Here is a 14073-nt window from a genome sequence, read left to right as displayed (position 1 = left end):
TTTAATCAAATAATGGCATGATATAGACCATCAGAATCGCCAAGTGACGGCTTTTTTTAACACACCTGTATCGTTATACGTAAGATCGCATGATGGCCGACGTTCTCATAGAACCATTGTCGAGAGTACGCTTCGCGGATCCAGCGCCGGACGCTGATCTGAGCCTTCGTTACCTTCGAAACATAAAAGGCACAGCGTACGATTCCGACGAGGGAGATGATGATGCAGAGTACCCGCTTCCGCAAGAGCCGTTTCGTTTCTTTGATCTACCTGCCGAGATCCGTCTTCGTATCTATGACTTTGCTCTGTTTACGCCTCCACGCCGGAACAGAAAATCGAACGGCAGTGTTGGGGCGTCGTCGAAGAATCCAATGCGGTCCCCTCTGTCGCACCGTATCGCCCTCTTCCTTACCTCGAGGCAAATGCACGATGAAGCAACTGATTTCTTTTACTCGACGCAAGCATTTCGCGTCTTCCATATCCAAGATTACGCTCGGATGCCTACTATCAGGGGTATCCCAAGCAAATATCGTGCCTCTATCGGCACCATCGAGTTGATCCTCGGCTCCAGCTGGACGGCACCCCCTCGCTCGTGGAAGGTCACACGCCACTTGGGGTTGGAGGAAATGGCCCGCCTCCGACTGCTAAAAGTGTTCATTGAGTGTGACCCATCTCATCCAGTATTCCACGGCTTTCGCATTTCGAATAACTTCTATTCGGATTTTGCAGGCGGCTTGTTGCAGGAGATCCTTGAAAGGCTGCCGAATCTAGAATTTGTTGAATTCGATGGAAACCCATCTGTCATAAAGACAGGGTCGTTGATGCAGCGACTGCTACATGAGACAAGAGAAGCGGGTAAAAAGGTCGTATGGGGCCCTCAACGAGGATGGACTGATTATGATAAGGAAGATATGGTTGCTGATAGGACTTTCTACCAACTGAAAAGCATCAAACCTCGGGTGAACGGTGCCATGGAGGGCTCTTCCTTGGTCGAGGAGGTCATGTAAACTTCACTCGGCCAACCTCGATATGATTTATATAGAATTTGGCGTTCTGCAGATAGACAACCCTATATGAGCTTTGCCACTTGAGACTACTTCTAGAGAAGGAGCATGTTGTTGACGAAAAAATATCGTCAGAATTTCATTTTACGTCACGTTTATTTGTAGCTATCTTCCGGCGACATAAAGTATATAACCACTATAGCTCTTCATCGACATCCATGCCGGTGCCATTCTGAGGGCCCTTGCCGTTCGATTGCCGTGCCACCGACGCTTCCTTATCAATCATCTGTCGTGAAACCGCAACGATGTTGTCCTCGATCAATTGTTGGCTCACGTCTTCGATGTCTAGAAAGAAACGTTTGTTAGCAAACAGACAGATTCAAGCGTAGCAAAAGCGAGACTTACGCTTCTTGGGATCCACCTTTCCAACATATCGTGTCTTTAGCTGGTCCTTGGAGAGCTCCGTTTCCTCCTTCACTCGCTTTTCATAGCCTTCGGCCAGGTTAACGAGCTGCTTCATGCGGTCAACATTGTGCTGACATTCGTCGTGGAAGTCATTCATCTGCAACGCCTCGGTCCAGACGTGCTTGTGCAGGTTCATCAGCATGTTCTCCTCCAGTCCTGTCTTGCGGTAGTTGATGCCGATGCTGTAGTAATGTCTGTTCAGGCCATGGATCAAAGCCTGAATTGACGGTTTGTTCAGGTGACCAAGGTTGGATGTGGTTTGTCGGGGTTCTTGACCCATAACGACGGTTTGTGGCTGGATGAGTCGGAAGGCATCGATGACAACCTTGCCTTTCACGGACTGGATTGGATCGACGACCACGGCGACAGCGCGGGGCGTAAGCTGCTCAAACGACTGTTGGGTGTTGATATCGACGGAAGAAAGCCAGCATCCGAATCCCGGGTGCGAGTGATACCAACCAACAACAGGTTCCGGTCTATATAAATAAACGGTCTCAGCACACTCCAATTGAATCGAACCGATAAAAGCTTACCGTCCAGTCTGCCGCAGCATGTCCATCATCTTAGTTTGGAAAACGGGGTCCACAGCCTCGACACTGACACCTGTACCGCTCTGAGGCATCGCAAACACGTCGGTTACCCGTACCGTATATTCATCCACGAATTCACCCAACATCAGACCCATAACTTCCATAGGCACACCAGCCCGTCCGTGTCTTAACATCTTCAGCAGCGCGAGTGATGAGATGTGTACAGTTTCGCAGTTATCAAGGAGATTTGGGGTGTCCTAAATAAATTTAAAAGTCAGTAAATGTCATCCCCGTAGCCGTGCGCTCGAAGTATTTTGAAATCAAGAGGGCGAGCTCAGAATATCTGACAACTCTGGAATAAGCTAGACAGGAGGGCCGGGGGAGCCAAAACTCACAGCACCGGGGGGCGAACCAGCCATCCCCATGCCTTGGGCGGCCTGGATCATCCGAGTGAGTCTATCCATGACTGCTGATGGTATTTAGAGGAAGGAGATGTAGAAAGCACGAAACGGCCACTTCCTCAACGGAAGCTCCAGGGTCTGCGGGCTAGTGTGGCACAACTGTGGAAACAGTATGATGACAGCAGAGATAGCACACTGGTCAAGATGATAAATTGAAAAGATGGGAGGTCACAGTGAGATGGGAGGGTGGAAATGACGGAGAAGATGGGGGAAAGGTATCGACTTGGGCGTTAGTTGTGCCGTGATGATCCAGGCTTGAGCTCTTCCAGGCTGAGAGGCTGACGAAGGCGGTGAGTGAAGCTCCGTTGTGGCACAGTGCCGCCTTTTGCTCGGCCTCCCCTTCGTTTCCTCCCAGCCGGAGTAGATTCTCATCCACCCCGACCTCTCTCAACAGCCCAATTTCTCTGATGCATAGTCATTAGTTGCATGATCTGACGGACAGTTCTGTCTGTTTTAATTCGACGATATCTGGAGTCAAATTATTCACGATTCTTTTCCCTTTCCCACGACCTACGCTCACACCTTGTCCTCCGAGCAAAGACCGCGCTCTGGAGACATCACCACCCGCCGTTTTGACTGAGAATTGACTAGCACTTTCCCGCGAACCAAGTTAAAAATGGCTTCGGGGACTTCAGGACCAGCAGGGCCTCCTCTGGATCCCATCAATCTGAATGGCGCCAACGATCGTGGCAAGAGAGTCGCCTATTTCTACGACTCCGATGTGGGAAACTATGCATATGTGTCGGGGCATCCGATGAAGCCTCATCGCATCCGGATGACACATAGTTTAGTGATGAATTACAGTCTCTATAAGAAGATGGAAATATATGTGAGTTATTATCGCTCGATTGCCGTGGGTAGGCGGTTTGCTAATTGTCAATCTTGTAGCGTGCGAAACCGGCCTCGAAATTCGAAATGACCCAATTCCACACCGATGAGTATATCGATTTCCTTTCCAAAGTGACCCCCGACAACATGGAGACGTATGCGAAAGAGCAGAGCAAGTACAATGTCGGTGATGATTGCCCTGTATTCGATGGTCTTTTCGAGTTCTGCGGCATCAGTGCTGGCGGTAGTATGGAGGGCGCTGCCCGGCTCAACCGCAACAAATGCGATATTGCTGTGAACTGGGCGGGCGGTCTCCACCACGCGAAGAAAAGTGAAGCTAGTGGATTCTGCTATGTGAATGGTAAGTTAGGCGCCGATTTTATTTTGTCACCATACTAATATTTGCTTTTAAGACATTGTTCTCGGTATTCTTGAGTTGCTTCGTTTTAAGCAACGAGTCCTATATATTGATATAGATGTTCATCACGGTGATGGTGTTGAAGAAGCGTTCTATACCACAGACCGTGTGATGACAGTCTCGTTCCACAAGTATGGAGAGTACTTCCCCGGTACAGGTGAACTGCGAGATATTGGTGTCGGACAGGGTAAATACTATGCTGTCAACTTCCCCCTCCGTGACGGTATTGATGATGTCTCGTACAAGAGCATCTTTGAACCCGTTATTAAGAGCGTGATGGAGTGGTACCGTCCAGAGGCCGTTGTTCTTCAATGTGGTGGCGACAGTCTTTCGGGTGATCGCCTTGGGTGCTTCAATCTCAGCATGCGTGGCCACGCCAACTGCGTCAACTATGTAAAGAGTTTCAATCTACCGACCTTGATCCTCGGAGGTGGTGGATACACTATGCGCAACGTTGCACGAACCTGGGCTTTTGAGACCGGTATACTTGTTGGGGACCCTCTGGGATCCGATCTTCCTTACAACGACTATTATGAGGTAAGTCTCCTGCGTAATGTGTCATTAGATGTTATACTTATTCGAGACAGTATTTTGCGCCTGATTATGAGTTGGACGTTCGCCCATCAAATATGGACAACGCCAACACAAGGGAATACCTAGATAAAATTCGCACACAAGTTGTCGAGAATCTCAAACGAACAGCATTTGCACCCTCGGTACAAATGACGGATGTTCCCCGTGAGTCGCTGGTAGATGGCATGGATGATGAAGCCGAGGCAATCCTTGACGACTTGGACGAAGATGAGAATAAAGACAAGCGATTCACAAAGCGGCGATTTGATCAATACATTGAAAAGCCTGGCGAGCTCAGTGATAGCGAAGATGAGGACGAAAATGCTGCCAACGGAGTCAGCCGTAAACCAGACCACCTGAAACGACGAAACCAAGTCAACTATCGACTCGACCTTGCGGATTCTGGGGTTGAAAGTGGAATGGCAACCCCGCAGGATGCTTCCTCCGTCCCTGATGACGAAATGGACACTGGTGTCGATGAGAAAATGACAGAAGCGCCTGAACCCGTGGCTGAGTCTGAAGCACAAGGGACATCTTCCGCTGCCGAACCGCCATCCAGGGCGGACAATGGGTCTATTGAAGAGCCTAGTGAAATGGCAATCGATACAAAAGAACCAGCCCCCACTTCTGTCCCTATTTCTCGCCCGGACTCTCCCAAACCAGACGAAGATACGGCCATGGAAGATGCAGAAGCCACCGCACCCGAGACAGAGCAAAAGGATGCGCCAGCCCCGAGCGAGACTAAAGACGACAATCCCGCAGATGAAATCACGGCGGCAAATAATGCGGCGACTGAGTCCACCCCGCAAACGAATGCCCCCTCTGAGGGCAACGAGGGCGAAGCGCAGAAGGAACCAGAGGCCACAAAGGAAGCAGAGCGTACAGAATCAGGGACGACTAAGACCAAGGACAAGTCTCCCGAAGCACCTCAGACAGAAGAATCTACTGCTGTGAAACCAGAACAAGAGACATCCAAGTCGAAGGAGCCAAGCGCAGAGCCACGGCCCGAAGTTGCGCAAAGTGAGGAATAAACGCAGCAATGATGGCAGCGGCGTTTGTACTCGGGTTCCTGGCGCAAAGGGCATGGTGTTTAGGCAAACTATCTTGGGCATGACTTCAAAGGAGGTTTCTTCTTCTTCTTCTTTTTCTTTCACATTATGTTATAACGCTTTATATTTGAGCGTAGTGATGAAATAATACATGTAACTCAATTGCACTTGTATGCGCCGTTCATCCGTACAGGCATAATTACTCTTGCCCTAGTTAGTTACTTCGTCTTGCACTGACCAAGCATACAGCTGACTAATAAAACTAAGAGGTCATTTCCCAGAGTGGTAAAGGTTTAGGGCTCAGAAATCCACTTTAGCACAACCAATAGAACTCCACCGCCAAGATTTTACAAGCACACCCGCACTAAGCGAGAACACTGAGAAACCCCAAGCGGAAAGCCATCCACCACCTCTCGACCTCTCGTCGCCTCCCTTTTGTCGCCAAACCCGTTATCCGACACCGTTAACGCGAATACATAGCCAAGATGTCCAAGAAAGGGTGAGTTGTTTTTCGAGTTTGCTTTGGTTGTTTTTGTTGGTTTTCCGGTGGGATACGCTACGCCATGGCCGATTCGACTACTTCGACTTTCAAGATACATTGGAGGATATGAAGAGGAGATCGGATTGGACCACAAAGAGAGAGGAAGAGAAGGGAGAATTGAATGGATGTGAATCCAGAGGCGATCGACTGCTTTTTTCTGCGCCTTGGGGGAGTTGGATATGACATGGATTCGACATTTGAAACTTTGCTTGGAAAACACCGCATCTTAGGAAGGAAACCGCTAACCAGAATTTCGTTGACAGTGTTGCCGGTAACAAGCTGAAGATGACGCTCGGTCTGCCTTGGTACGTTCCAATCGTCCATCCATCCAACCAACCCAGAGATTCAAAATTTCCCGAACATCAAAAATGAACATCAAAGCCGAATCTTCCTCCTTGCACACCCTCAGATTTGCACATTCTGCAATTATAACACTTCACGAAGTAATGAGGTCGAAGAACTAACATTCTGGAATAGCGGCGCCGTGCTCAACTGCTGCGACAACTCCGGTGCTCGTAACCTCTACATCATTGCTGTTACGGGTACTGGTGCGCGCCTGAACCGTCTCCCCGCCGCCGGTGTCGGTGACATGGTTATGGCCACCGTCAAGAAGGGAAAGCCTGAGCTCCGTAAGAAGGTCATGCCCGCTGTTGTTGTCCGCCAGAGCAAGCCCTGGCGCCGACCTGACGGCATCTACCTCTACTTCGAGGACAATGCCGGTGTTGTACGTTTTGCACTTTCCACGGAATCCTTTGCTCACTGAGAGATTTGGATTTCCTTTTTTGAAAGCCTGGATTGAAAACTAATATTCTGCAGATCGTCAACGCCAAGGGTGAAATGAAGGGTTCCGCTATTACCGGCCCTGTCGGTAAGGAGGCTGCTGAGCTTTGGCCTGTGAGTTACCCTCCCCCGCCCAGAATATCACTTTCTACCCTAAGCATTCGGGCCCATGCTAATATGGTTATCTGCAGCGTATTGCCTCCAACTCCGGTGTCGTCATGTAAACGGGTTTCAACGGGGAAATTGGGATGTATTAGAACGAAATACCAGCGGGCTTTTCTTTTAAAAATGAAAAAGAACTTGATACTCTTTCCACATCCTATTTCTCTCTCTCTCTCTCTCTCTCTCTCTCTCTCTCTCTCTCTCTCTCTCTCTCTCCCTCTCTCTCTTGGTTTCGGTGTCAGATAACGAAGGCTCCACCTACCTCCGCTACCGCTGCCTATACCTACCTACTGGGCTACCATTACCGTATGAAATGAACCAATGAATGTGAATAGGGAATGTCGGTGTCGGTGTTCCTCGTGGGACTGAGCTTGCTATCTGAGTGCGTGAAGTATAATTTATCGGGTGTAATCTGCAATTGAGGGACCCGACGTGATTATTGAAATACATAAGCTGTCATATCTGTCATGCCATCTATAACTCTAAAATTATATATTAGAAAGGGAGGGAGAAGGAGAATTAATATACATGCACATTAAACCCAATTTCCCAAGTGTTGGCAACAATGTATAGATACATACGCATAGTATGAGCTAACAGCCCGAACACTTTATTTATCTCGTCTTCTTATCATCCCCGATAACCGGGCCCGGTGGCGATGATCCGAAACTGCCAGCACCTACAATTGACACTGCAACGTACAGCCCAGCGACAATGAGCGTTATGAGGTCAATCACATGCACTACCCACCAGGTATGTTGCACGCCAGCGGGACACATCGATATAGCATATTTCCACTCCTTGGCGTTGGTATCGAACCATAGAGATAGGAGACCCGCGTTTCCGCCGTACTCGCCCATCATGGAGCGGAGGGTGATTTCTCTAATGGAGGGGGCGGAGGAAGGTTGACGGCTACTATGCGGTTTGGAGGGGTTGTAGCGGGTTGCGTTCCATGCCCAGCTTGGATGGTTGGCTATGTCTTCGCTGGAAACAGTGTCGTTGGCGTTCGGTAGGTCATCGTTGTTAGATGGTGGTGGTAGCCTTTGTATGGAATGAACCACGTCGCAGCCTGTGTGGTCGTGGCCAGTCAAGATCAGGCCGTTGCGACCAATTCCGCCGTTTACCGCTCCCTCGTCACCACTCATACCAAAGAGGCCCTCGAGAATACCGTTTGTGGTGACGTGCTCGCTAAGATGGTTTTGTTCGCGCAACCCGCCGGCCTTCCACCGCCCCGGATCTTCTCGCTCATCGTCTGCATCGAAATAAGTAAAGTATGGCCCATCCGTACAGACACCGTCTTGCTTATGTAGCGGAAGATGGGTTAGGAGGAGAGTGAATGTAGAGGGGTCATCAACTGGATACGATCGGTGCGAGATTATATCGTTGATGTAGGCGTAGCCATGGCCCTGGACATCCTGGGAGAATGGCGGCCCGTCCAGCGTCAAACTGTTCAGGTTTATTAAGTGCAGTGTGGGCTTAAGCCCTCCTCCCTCTCCCTCTCCCTCTACGTGAGGGTGCTGGAATCGTATATCCCAGTTCGCGCGGCCGAAAACATGCTCGAAGCGCTCAATGCGCTTCTCACTCGCGTCACCGGAATAACCAACATCATGATTCCCCACGATATTAATGATCCGATGGGCCCAAGACGGTGAAGAAGGCAGTTCCTCCAACTCCATGATGCCCCCTTCTTTGCCACTACCAGTAGCATAATCCTTTTCTCCCGTCCGGGTAATCTCATCACTAACCCGTTCTCCCCCACGGAACACACGATGCCAATACCGCTCTCCACGACGCTGAAACTCTTCATCCGTTACCCATTGGCTCCCGATCAGATCGCCCAGAACCGTAACATGCGTCGGCCGCGTCCACCAATGTAACGTACGATAGATATGGGCCAAGTAGTAATCGTTTCCTAAAAGGTCGAGCCGCTTTCGCACGGCAGATAGGGCGCGCGGGATGTCCTTCCGTATGAGGCTCCGCAGAGCCTCCGAGACAGTCCTCCACACCTCGGTGGGGACCGGATATGGGGTCGCGGTTATGGAGGAGAGGGTGTCGCTCCAATGTTTCTGGAGTCTGGCTCCGAGTTTGTATTGCGGGCGTGGGAGGGAGCTGTCGCCCTCGAGCTGCGGATCGGCTAGGACGAGGAGGCGGAAGATTGCTGGTTCCGGCTCGGGGGCGGACTGCGGCGCAACATGTTGCTGGAGGGTGTGGAGGAATGCGCTGGTGTGTGATGAGACATTGGAAGGGTCGAGAGGGAGAGGGTATGCGCAGCCGGAGAAGACGGGGTAGAGGTAGAGATAGACCGTGGTGGTGACGGCAAGCGGGAGAAGGCCGACAAGAAGGCGGGAGAGGAGCCAGCGAAGGAACATGGAGGCGGCCACCTAGGAAGGGAGGGAGTAATAGTATTATTAGGCTAGGCGCCCATGTTCGACAATTGATTGATGATTCTCGAATGAAAAGGGGGAAAACGTAAACAAGCTTGGATCGGAGACAAATTGAATTCTGCTGGCGGCTCGGCGCGGGGAAAGCGAGATCATGCTTCGAAGTTCGCAATACATTGTTGCTTTTATATATAAATATTTTGGCATTTCAGGGAGCAGGGCATTAGAAATACACTGCATTTAGCACTGGCAAGCTAAGGGTCGTTATTATGCTATATAATTCTGCGTACACTAATCCAGTCTTACATTTTCCTCGCTGCTTCCGTGATAGTCCAACAAGTTCCAAATCATCATCCGGTGTCTCATCAAAATCCAATCACTCCAAAGGAAACCCATGTCAGATTATAAAATAGGATGATGCCGACGGTTGAAACACGTTCCGAAACAGGGGGGTATATCACATTAACGCCGGGGGTACAGTCAAGAAGCCAAAAACAGAATATAAAAGGTCCGGGGATTGAATATAAAATATTAGGGAAGGGTGTGTGGAACGAGAGAAAACGAGTGGCATCAATCATTGAGAATTGCGAGCCGTCTCTGGAAGCAAGGACGACGGACCAGTGTCAAGGTCGCCCAGCGGGTTAGAGGAGCGCTTGAGATCACCCACGTCAACAGGCGAGTCGACTTGCGCCATGTCAAGACCCTGGATCATCAAGCCAGAGCCCCCCTCTTCCTTTGCGCCACCTTCACCCGCAGCATCTTCAACCGCGGCGTCTTCGACCAGGGGCTCTTTACCCGGTCCTTCGCCTTCATTCATTAACGCGGGGGGTCGCTGGTTCGTCAGCTGCGCCTCCTTGAGACTGATGGTTCTCTGCTTATTGGTGGTTTCAATCGGAAGGTGAATGTCCCGCTCGATAGTCGCCTTCATCAACGCAGCCATCCACAGGCGGCCTTCCTTGACGCTGTCGACCTGGAAATAATGGACTGCGGGTTTGGTAAACTGCACAGTACGAGACGACTTGGGTGGAATTAGCTTGAAGAAAAACGGCCCTTCCTTGTCCAAGCGCGATCCGCGCTTTGATTCCGGCGCTGTCGAACTGTTTTCTGAGATTGAGCCATTACTGCCAGTCGGTGCACTGCCGGCTGGGGATGTGGCCAAAACTGTAGAACCGGTGATAGTTGCGTGAATTGCAATAATAGGATCATTATCGGCTCGGAGAACTCGGTGGGAGGTGATATCAATCAGGCCCCGTTCCTCCGTATCGTTTTCCGAATAGTAGTATGACAAACGACGACCACGTAAGACAAAGAGGCGAGGTTTCCAAGTCGTCATCAAGTTTGAAGACCGTTTCTTCATCCAGCCAGAGAAATCACAGCCATCCATCTGTTCCTGTGGTGGCTTCCTTTCCAGGCCCCTTGTGTAAGCGCTCGTGTCCTTCTTCGACTTCACACCGGCCTTGAGAGAAGGCCGCGCACGGGGTAATAGTGCGCCACCTTCCGCATTCTTCCCAGAACCGTCAGTGCTGTGCCGCTCAGAACTCTTCGATGTCGAAGGCGTAGTCGAGCCCGTTCGAGTAGTTGCCGGGTCGGTATCATTAACAGGGGACCCCGGAATTACGGACGTATCGTTACCCTTGCCAGCTGTATCGGATATCGTTCGGAGCCCAACAGCACGTCGAAATTTTGGCGCGGCGCTTTTGATTTGCTGCAGTGGTTGCGGCGTGGAACGCCCAGAGTCCGAGTCAGGCTTTCCGACCCTAGGTGCAAAAGATGAGAAAAACCCACCCGCGGACCCTTTGGGGGAATTGCGAGATGATTGCTGAGAAGACATTCGGGTACTCAAACTCCGCAGCCGGCCTTTGGAAGAAGGGAGAGGATATGTCGTTCCCGAGTTCAGAGCATTTGGGGGTCCGTCTGTAATTGAATCTACGCTGCTGATTCGAGAATGCCTCTGGTTGGCCCGAATCTGCTCATCAGTTTGGTTAGATTGCAACGAGTGGGCGCTACCGGACACCGATGCTCTCTTCTGTAGGACTCTACGCGGCATTCGCGAGTCTGTCTCCGGTCCTGAGAAATACCCACGATCCAAATCGTCAGTTACCGCCGACTCCACGCCATTGGTATGGTGATGGGATCCAGTGCTAGAAGCCCCTAAAGCGGTTCCTGGACGAGGGGTTGCCCGCTGTGCGCCAAGGGACATTGTCCAGCCACGATCAAGGGACCCCTTCTTGCTGTGGGCGGGCCCGACATGTGGAGAAATATCTCCAGCACTTGAATAGCGGCTCGTCGTGTCCATGGATGAATGCCGCCGTTGGTGATTGATCTCTCGAATCGACGCGGCGGAAGGCCGCCGCGAGTGGTCCATGAACGATGGAGTCTGCGGGGTGATCGGGGAACTCGTCTCACTGTGAGCATTGTTGCTTATCAGTCGCGGATGCTGAGTGGTACCACTGAATGAGCCCCTGTAGTTCGGTACTCGCGGACGCAGCGGCCCTGTTTGACCAGCACGACTGATAGAGCGTTCTTCAGATGTCGTCGAAAAGCCGGCGACTGAGCCCCGAGCAGTAGACGGTTGTTCTTTGTAACCTTTTATCTCCTCTTGGAACGCTTTGATTTTATGCCAGGTTTTCAAACGTCGTCCCATCACTCCGAAATCGAATTCTTTCATCATGATGAAATCCTGGTTCATGTCCAAAAGCACATCTCCTGTTATTTCCTGTTCTTCAAAAATGTTGCAGTGCTTGTCCTCCAACCCTAGCTGATGCAATTGTTTGACGGTCTCCGGAATGCCCCATTTCCGCACCTCCTCCTCAGAGGGCTGGTTATTTTCCTCTTCATCGGTCTCATGACCGTTTATATAAGACATCCGGTTGTCCATGTGGGCACTATATTCACTCGCAGAGTCGTTGATCGTTTTCTGATCGGTGGACGGCTTGACGCTGTGGCGTGGAGTGCTGAGATCTGTGATATGTTCGTCGATCACACTGAGTGTTTCGTTCATAACGGGGCTATCTTGACCGTTCATGTGTGGGCCTAGAGTCTGGCGGATGGATTGTTTGATATCCACCGCCATTGTTGAGCTCGGCAAGGGGGAAGAGCTGGACCGGTTTTGCTGTTGTTGCTGCTGCTTCGGTGCGAGAAGAGAGGGGTTCGTTTCGCTTGATCCGGGGGCACCCCGAAGGTCAGTCATGCTAGCGTGGCGAGACGCGTGCGGAGTCGAATCTTCGCTCTTGGGTGTCGCGACGATGTCGCTGGCTTCCGGCGTGGGAGTTTCTCGGGCGGTCGTTGACTCCCCAGTTTCATTTGCCTTGGGCGCATCTGATTCTGGGCCATCGGTCCGAGGTCGCACAGGAATATTGGGCGCCTTCGTGGTATAGACTAAGGATGGAGATCGGCCCATGTTAGTGAATTACCGCGTCATTGTTTAAGAGATTGAGCAAAGCACGTACCTCCTGGGAACAGGCCTGTCGTCCCAGTCTTGACGTCTTTTCCTAGATACCACCCATCGCCGAAACCATCATCTAGCTCGACCAACTCGATTTTTTCACCCCGTCGCAGGGTGAGTTCATCCTCTGAGCGCGCATCAAAATCATCTATATATTGAAATCGCACGTGTCAGTCACATCGTCGAACGAGAGGGGAGAGAGAACGAGGCCGAGGCGCGGAAGAGGGCAGAGTGGGGGTGGGAGAAGCGATTGCGACCGGGCAAAAGGCGACAGGAAGAACTCACGAACGACAAGGAGATGGTCTCCTGTGCGGTACGCACGAGGCGCGGAATTAAGAGCCATGATGCTCAGCCCAAGGAGAGCCCAGGGGATACAGCTGGCGGCGAGGTCAACGAGGACAGGGGAGAAGAAAGGGAGAGGCGATGAGAATTCTCCGTACTTCGGCCGACCTTAGTTAATAATATAATACCGGATTGATTAATATAGGAGCGGGATCAGCGCTGCGGGCGTCACCACCGCTCTCAGTGAACCAGGAACAATTAAGCTATGATAAAGATAGTAAATGAGTGTCAAGGATTTCCCGGATCTCCAAGTGGGGGAAGAGTTGAATGATGCTTAATCAAAGAGTTCGGCTCGCGCTGGTCGAGGCCCGGGCCCAGGGTTTCCAGTCCAATGGCCAGGAAGGAGAGAGAGCAGTGGAAGGAGCACTCGATCATCGAGGGAAAAAGCCGGCATGCATATATAGGCAATGGAGGAAGAGGGTTTGCGAGATTGCAATCCACATCGAAGCTGAAGTGTCAACTATCGGATGTGTCTGTGATTGGAGCCAGCGTCACTTTTCCCAGTAGTTCATCGTTACCCTCGGCGCCTACGTAGCCTCACAAACAACAGCCCGTCGTAGTGAACAGCATTGGGCTGTTCCCAGTCACAATAGAGTTCAATGAATAATAACAGAGGGGCTGGAGCATACCAACTGCCTCGTTCCTGCGCATTTTCTCAGGACGAAAACGTCACTTTCTGCGCTCAGACCGGGTCTGTCTGTATCACGTGACCACGTGTGCTCTCGCTCTCTGTTGACAATTGACATTCCAGCGTCTTCTTTATCGATTCTACGCAAACTATAATCACAATGGATATGTGACAGAAACATGGTGACAGCCTTATTCTTGGCTTGTGGGTGTGTTCGCTGCTCAGTGTTCTTACTTTCCAAGCCCGGGCCTCGCGCGTGAGTTGCTGCCTTTGGATTCTTAGCGAAAGGATCGACAGTAAATAATTAGACACATCGTTCATACTCTGTACACCTGTACTTTCCACAAGCTAAGCACGCCGGCATCATTGGGTTCATTGATAAATCATAACAGGCAGCTAAAGGTGATTGACGCAGGAAAACACCCGGAAAATAATCACGCGATAGATCAGAATTCAGATATGTGAG

At 50.9% G+C, this 14073-nt stretch overlaps 5 protein-coding genes across 5 annotated transcripts; 3 read left to right on the top strand and 2 right to left on the bottom strand.

The window, feature by feature from the left end:
• Positions 1-34: 34 nt before the first annotated feature.
• ASPVEDRAFT_195247 (uncharacterized protein) lies at positions 35-1007 on the top strand (the record flags this gene model as incomplete). The annotated part of the gene is made up of 1 exon (XM_040809183.1): positions 35-1007. The coding sequence occupies exon 1, from the start codon at positions 90-92 to the stop codon at positions 1005-1007; it is 918 nt and encodes a 305-aa protein (XP_040669370.1). The 5' UTR covers positions 35-89.
• Positions 1008-1200: 193 nt separating this feature from the next.
• ASPVEDRAFT_134420 (proteasome regulatory particle lid subunit RPN11) lies at positions 1201-2256 on the bottom strand (the record flags this gene model as incomplete). The annotated part of the gene is made up of 3 exons (XM_040807130.1): positions 1201-1349; positions 1410-1945; positions 2003-2256. Coding segments are annotated over 3 exons (939 nt in total), but the record flags the coding sequence as incomplete, so codon positions are not given.
• A 558-nt stretch (positions 2257-2814) lies between these two features.
• On the top strand, positions 2815-5609 carry rpdA (histone deacetylase RPD3). The gene is made up of 4 exons (XM_040808702.1): positions 2815-3289; positions 3349-3649; positions 3702-4243; positions 4294-5609. Exons 1-4 carry the CDS (start codon positions 3077-3079, stop codon positions 5308-5310), a joined length of 2073 nt encoding a protein of 690 aa, XP_040669368.1. The 5' UTR covers positions 2815-3076; the 3' UTR covers positions 5311-5609.
• Positions 5610-5697: 88 nt separating this feature from the next.
• On the top strand, positions 5698-6921 carry ASPVEDRAFT_43089 (60S ribosomal protein uL14). Its single transcript, XM_040812746.1, has 5 exons — positions 5698-5827; positions 6133-6174; positions 6347-6593; positions 6686-6763; positions 6841-6921. Exons 1-5 carry the CDS (start codon positions 5814-5816, stop codon positions 6871-6873), a joined length of 414 nt encoding a protein of 137 aa, XP_040669367.1. The 5' UTR covers positions 5698-5813; the 3' UTR covers positions 6874-6921.
• A 520-nt stretch (positions 6922-7441) lies between these two features.
• ASPVEDRAFT_53969 (uncharacterized protein) lies at positions 7442-12980 on the bottom strand (the record flags this gene model as incomplete). The annotated part of the gene is made up of 6 exons (XM_040814867.1): positions 7442-7490; positions 7514-9192; position 9483; positions 9804-12570; positions 12642-12785; positions 12923-12980. 6 exons carry the CDS (start codon positions 12978-12980, stop codon positions 7442-7444), a joined length of 4698 nt encoding a protein of 1565 aa, XP_040669366.1.
• Positions 12981-14073: the final 1093 nt, after the last annotated feature.

Source organism: Aspergillus versicolor (genome assembly GCF_001890125.1).
Source record: "Aspergillus versicolor CBS 583.65 unplaced genomic scaffold ASPVEscaffold_6, whole genome shotgun sequence".
NCBI classification, from domain to species: domain Eukaryota; kingdom Fungi; phylum Ascomycota; class Eurotiomycetes; order Eurotiales; family Aspergillaceae; genus Aspergillus; species Aspergillus versicolor.
Note: the sequence above shows the minus strand (reverse complement) of the source record. Positions and strands in the feature narration are given on the sequence as shown.

Bases quoted from the DNA above. Each gene is read 5' to 3' on its own strand.
- rpdA (XM_040808702.1), top strand. From the start codon at position 3,077: ATGGCTTCGGGGACTTCAGGACCAGCAGGGCCTCCTCTGGATCCCATC. The intron at 3,650-3,701 runs GTAAGTTAGGCG...TTTGCTTTTAAG, and splicing joins TGGATTCTGCTATGTGAATG to ACATTGTTCTCGGTATTCTT. The intron at 4,244-4,293 runs GTAAGTCTCCTG...TATTCGAGACAG, and splicing joins CTTACAACGACTATTATGAG to TATTTTGCGCCTGATTATGA.
- ASPVEDRAFT_43089 (XM_040812746.1), top strand. The intron at 6,175-6,346 runs GTACGTTCCAAT...ATTCTGGAATAG, and splicing joins ATGACGCTCGGTCTGCCTTG to CGGCGCCGTGCTCAACTGCT. The intron at 6,764-6,840 runs GTGAGTTACCCT...GGTTATCTGCAG, and splicing joins AGGCTGCTGAGCTTTGGCCT to CGTATTGCCTCCAACTCCGG.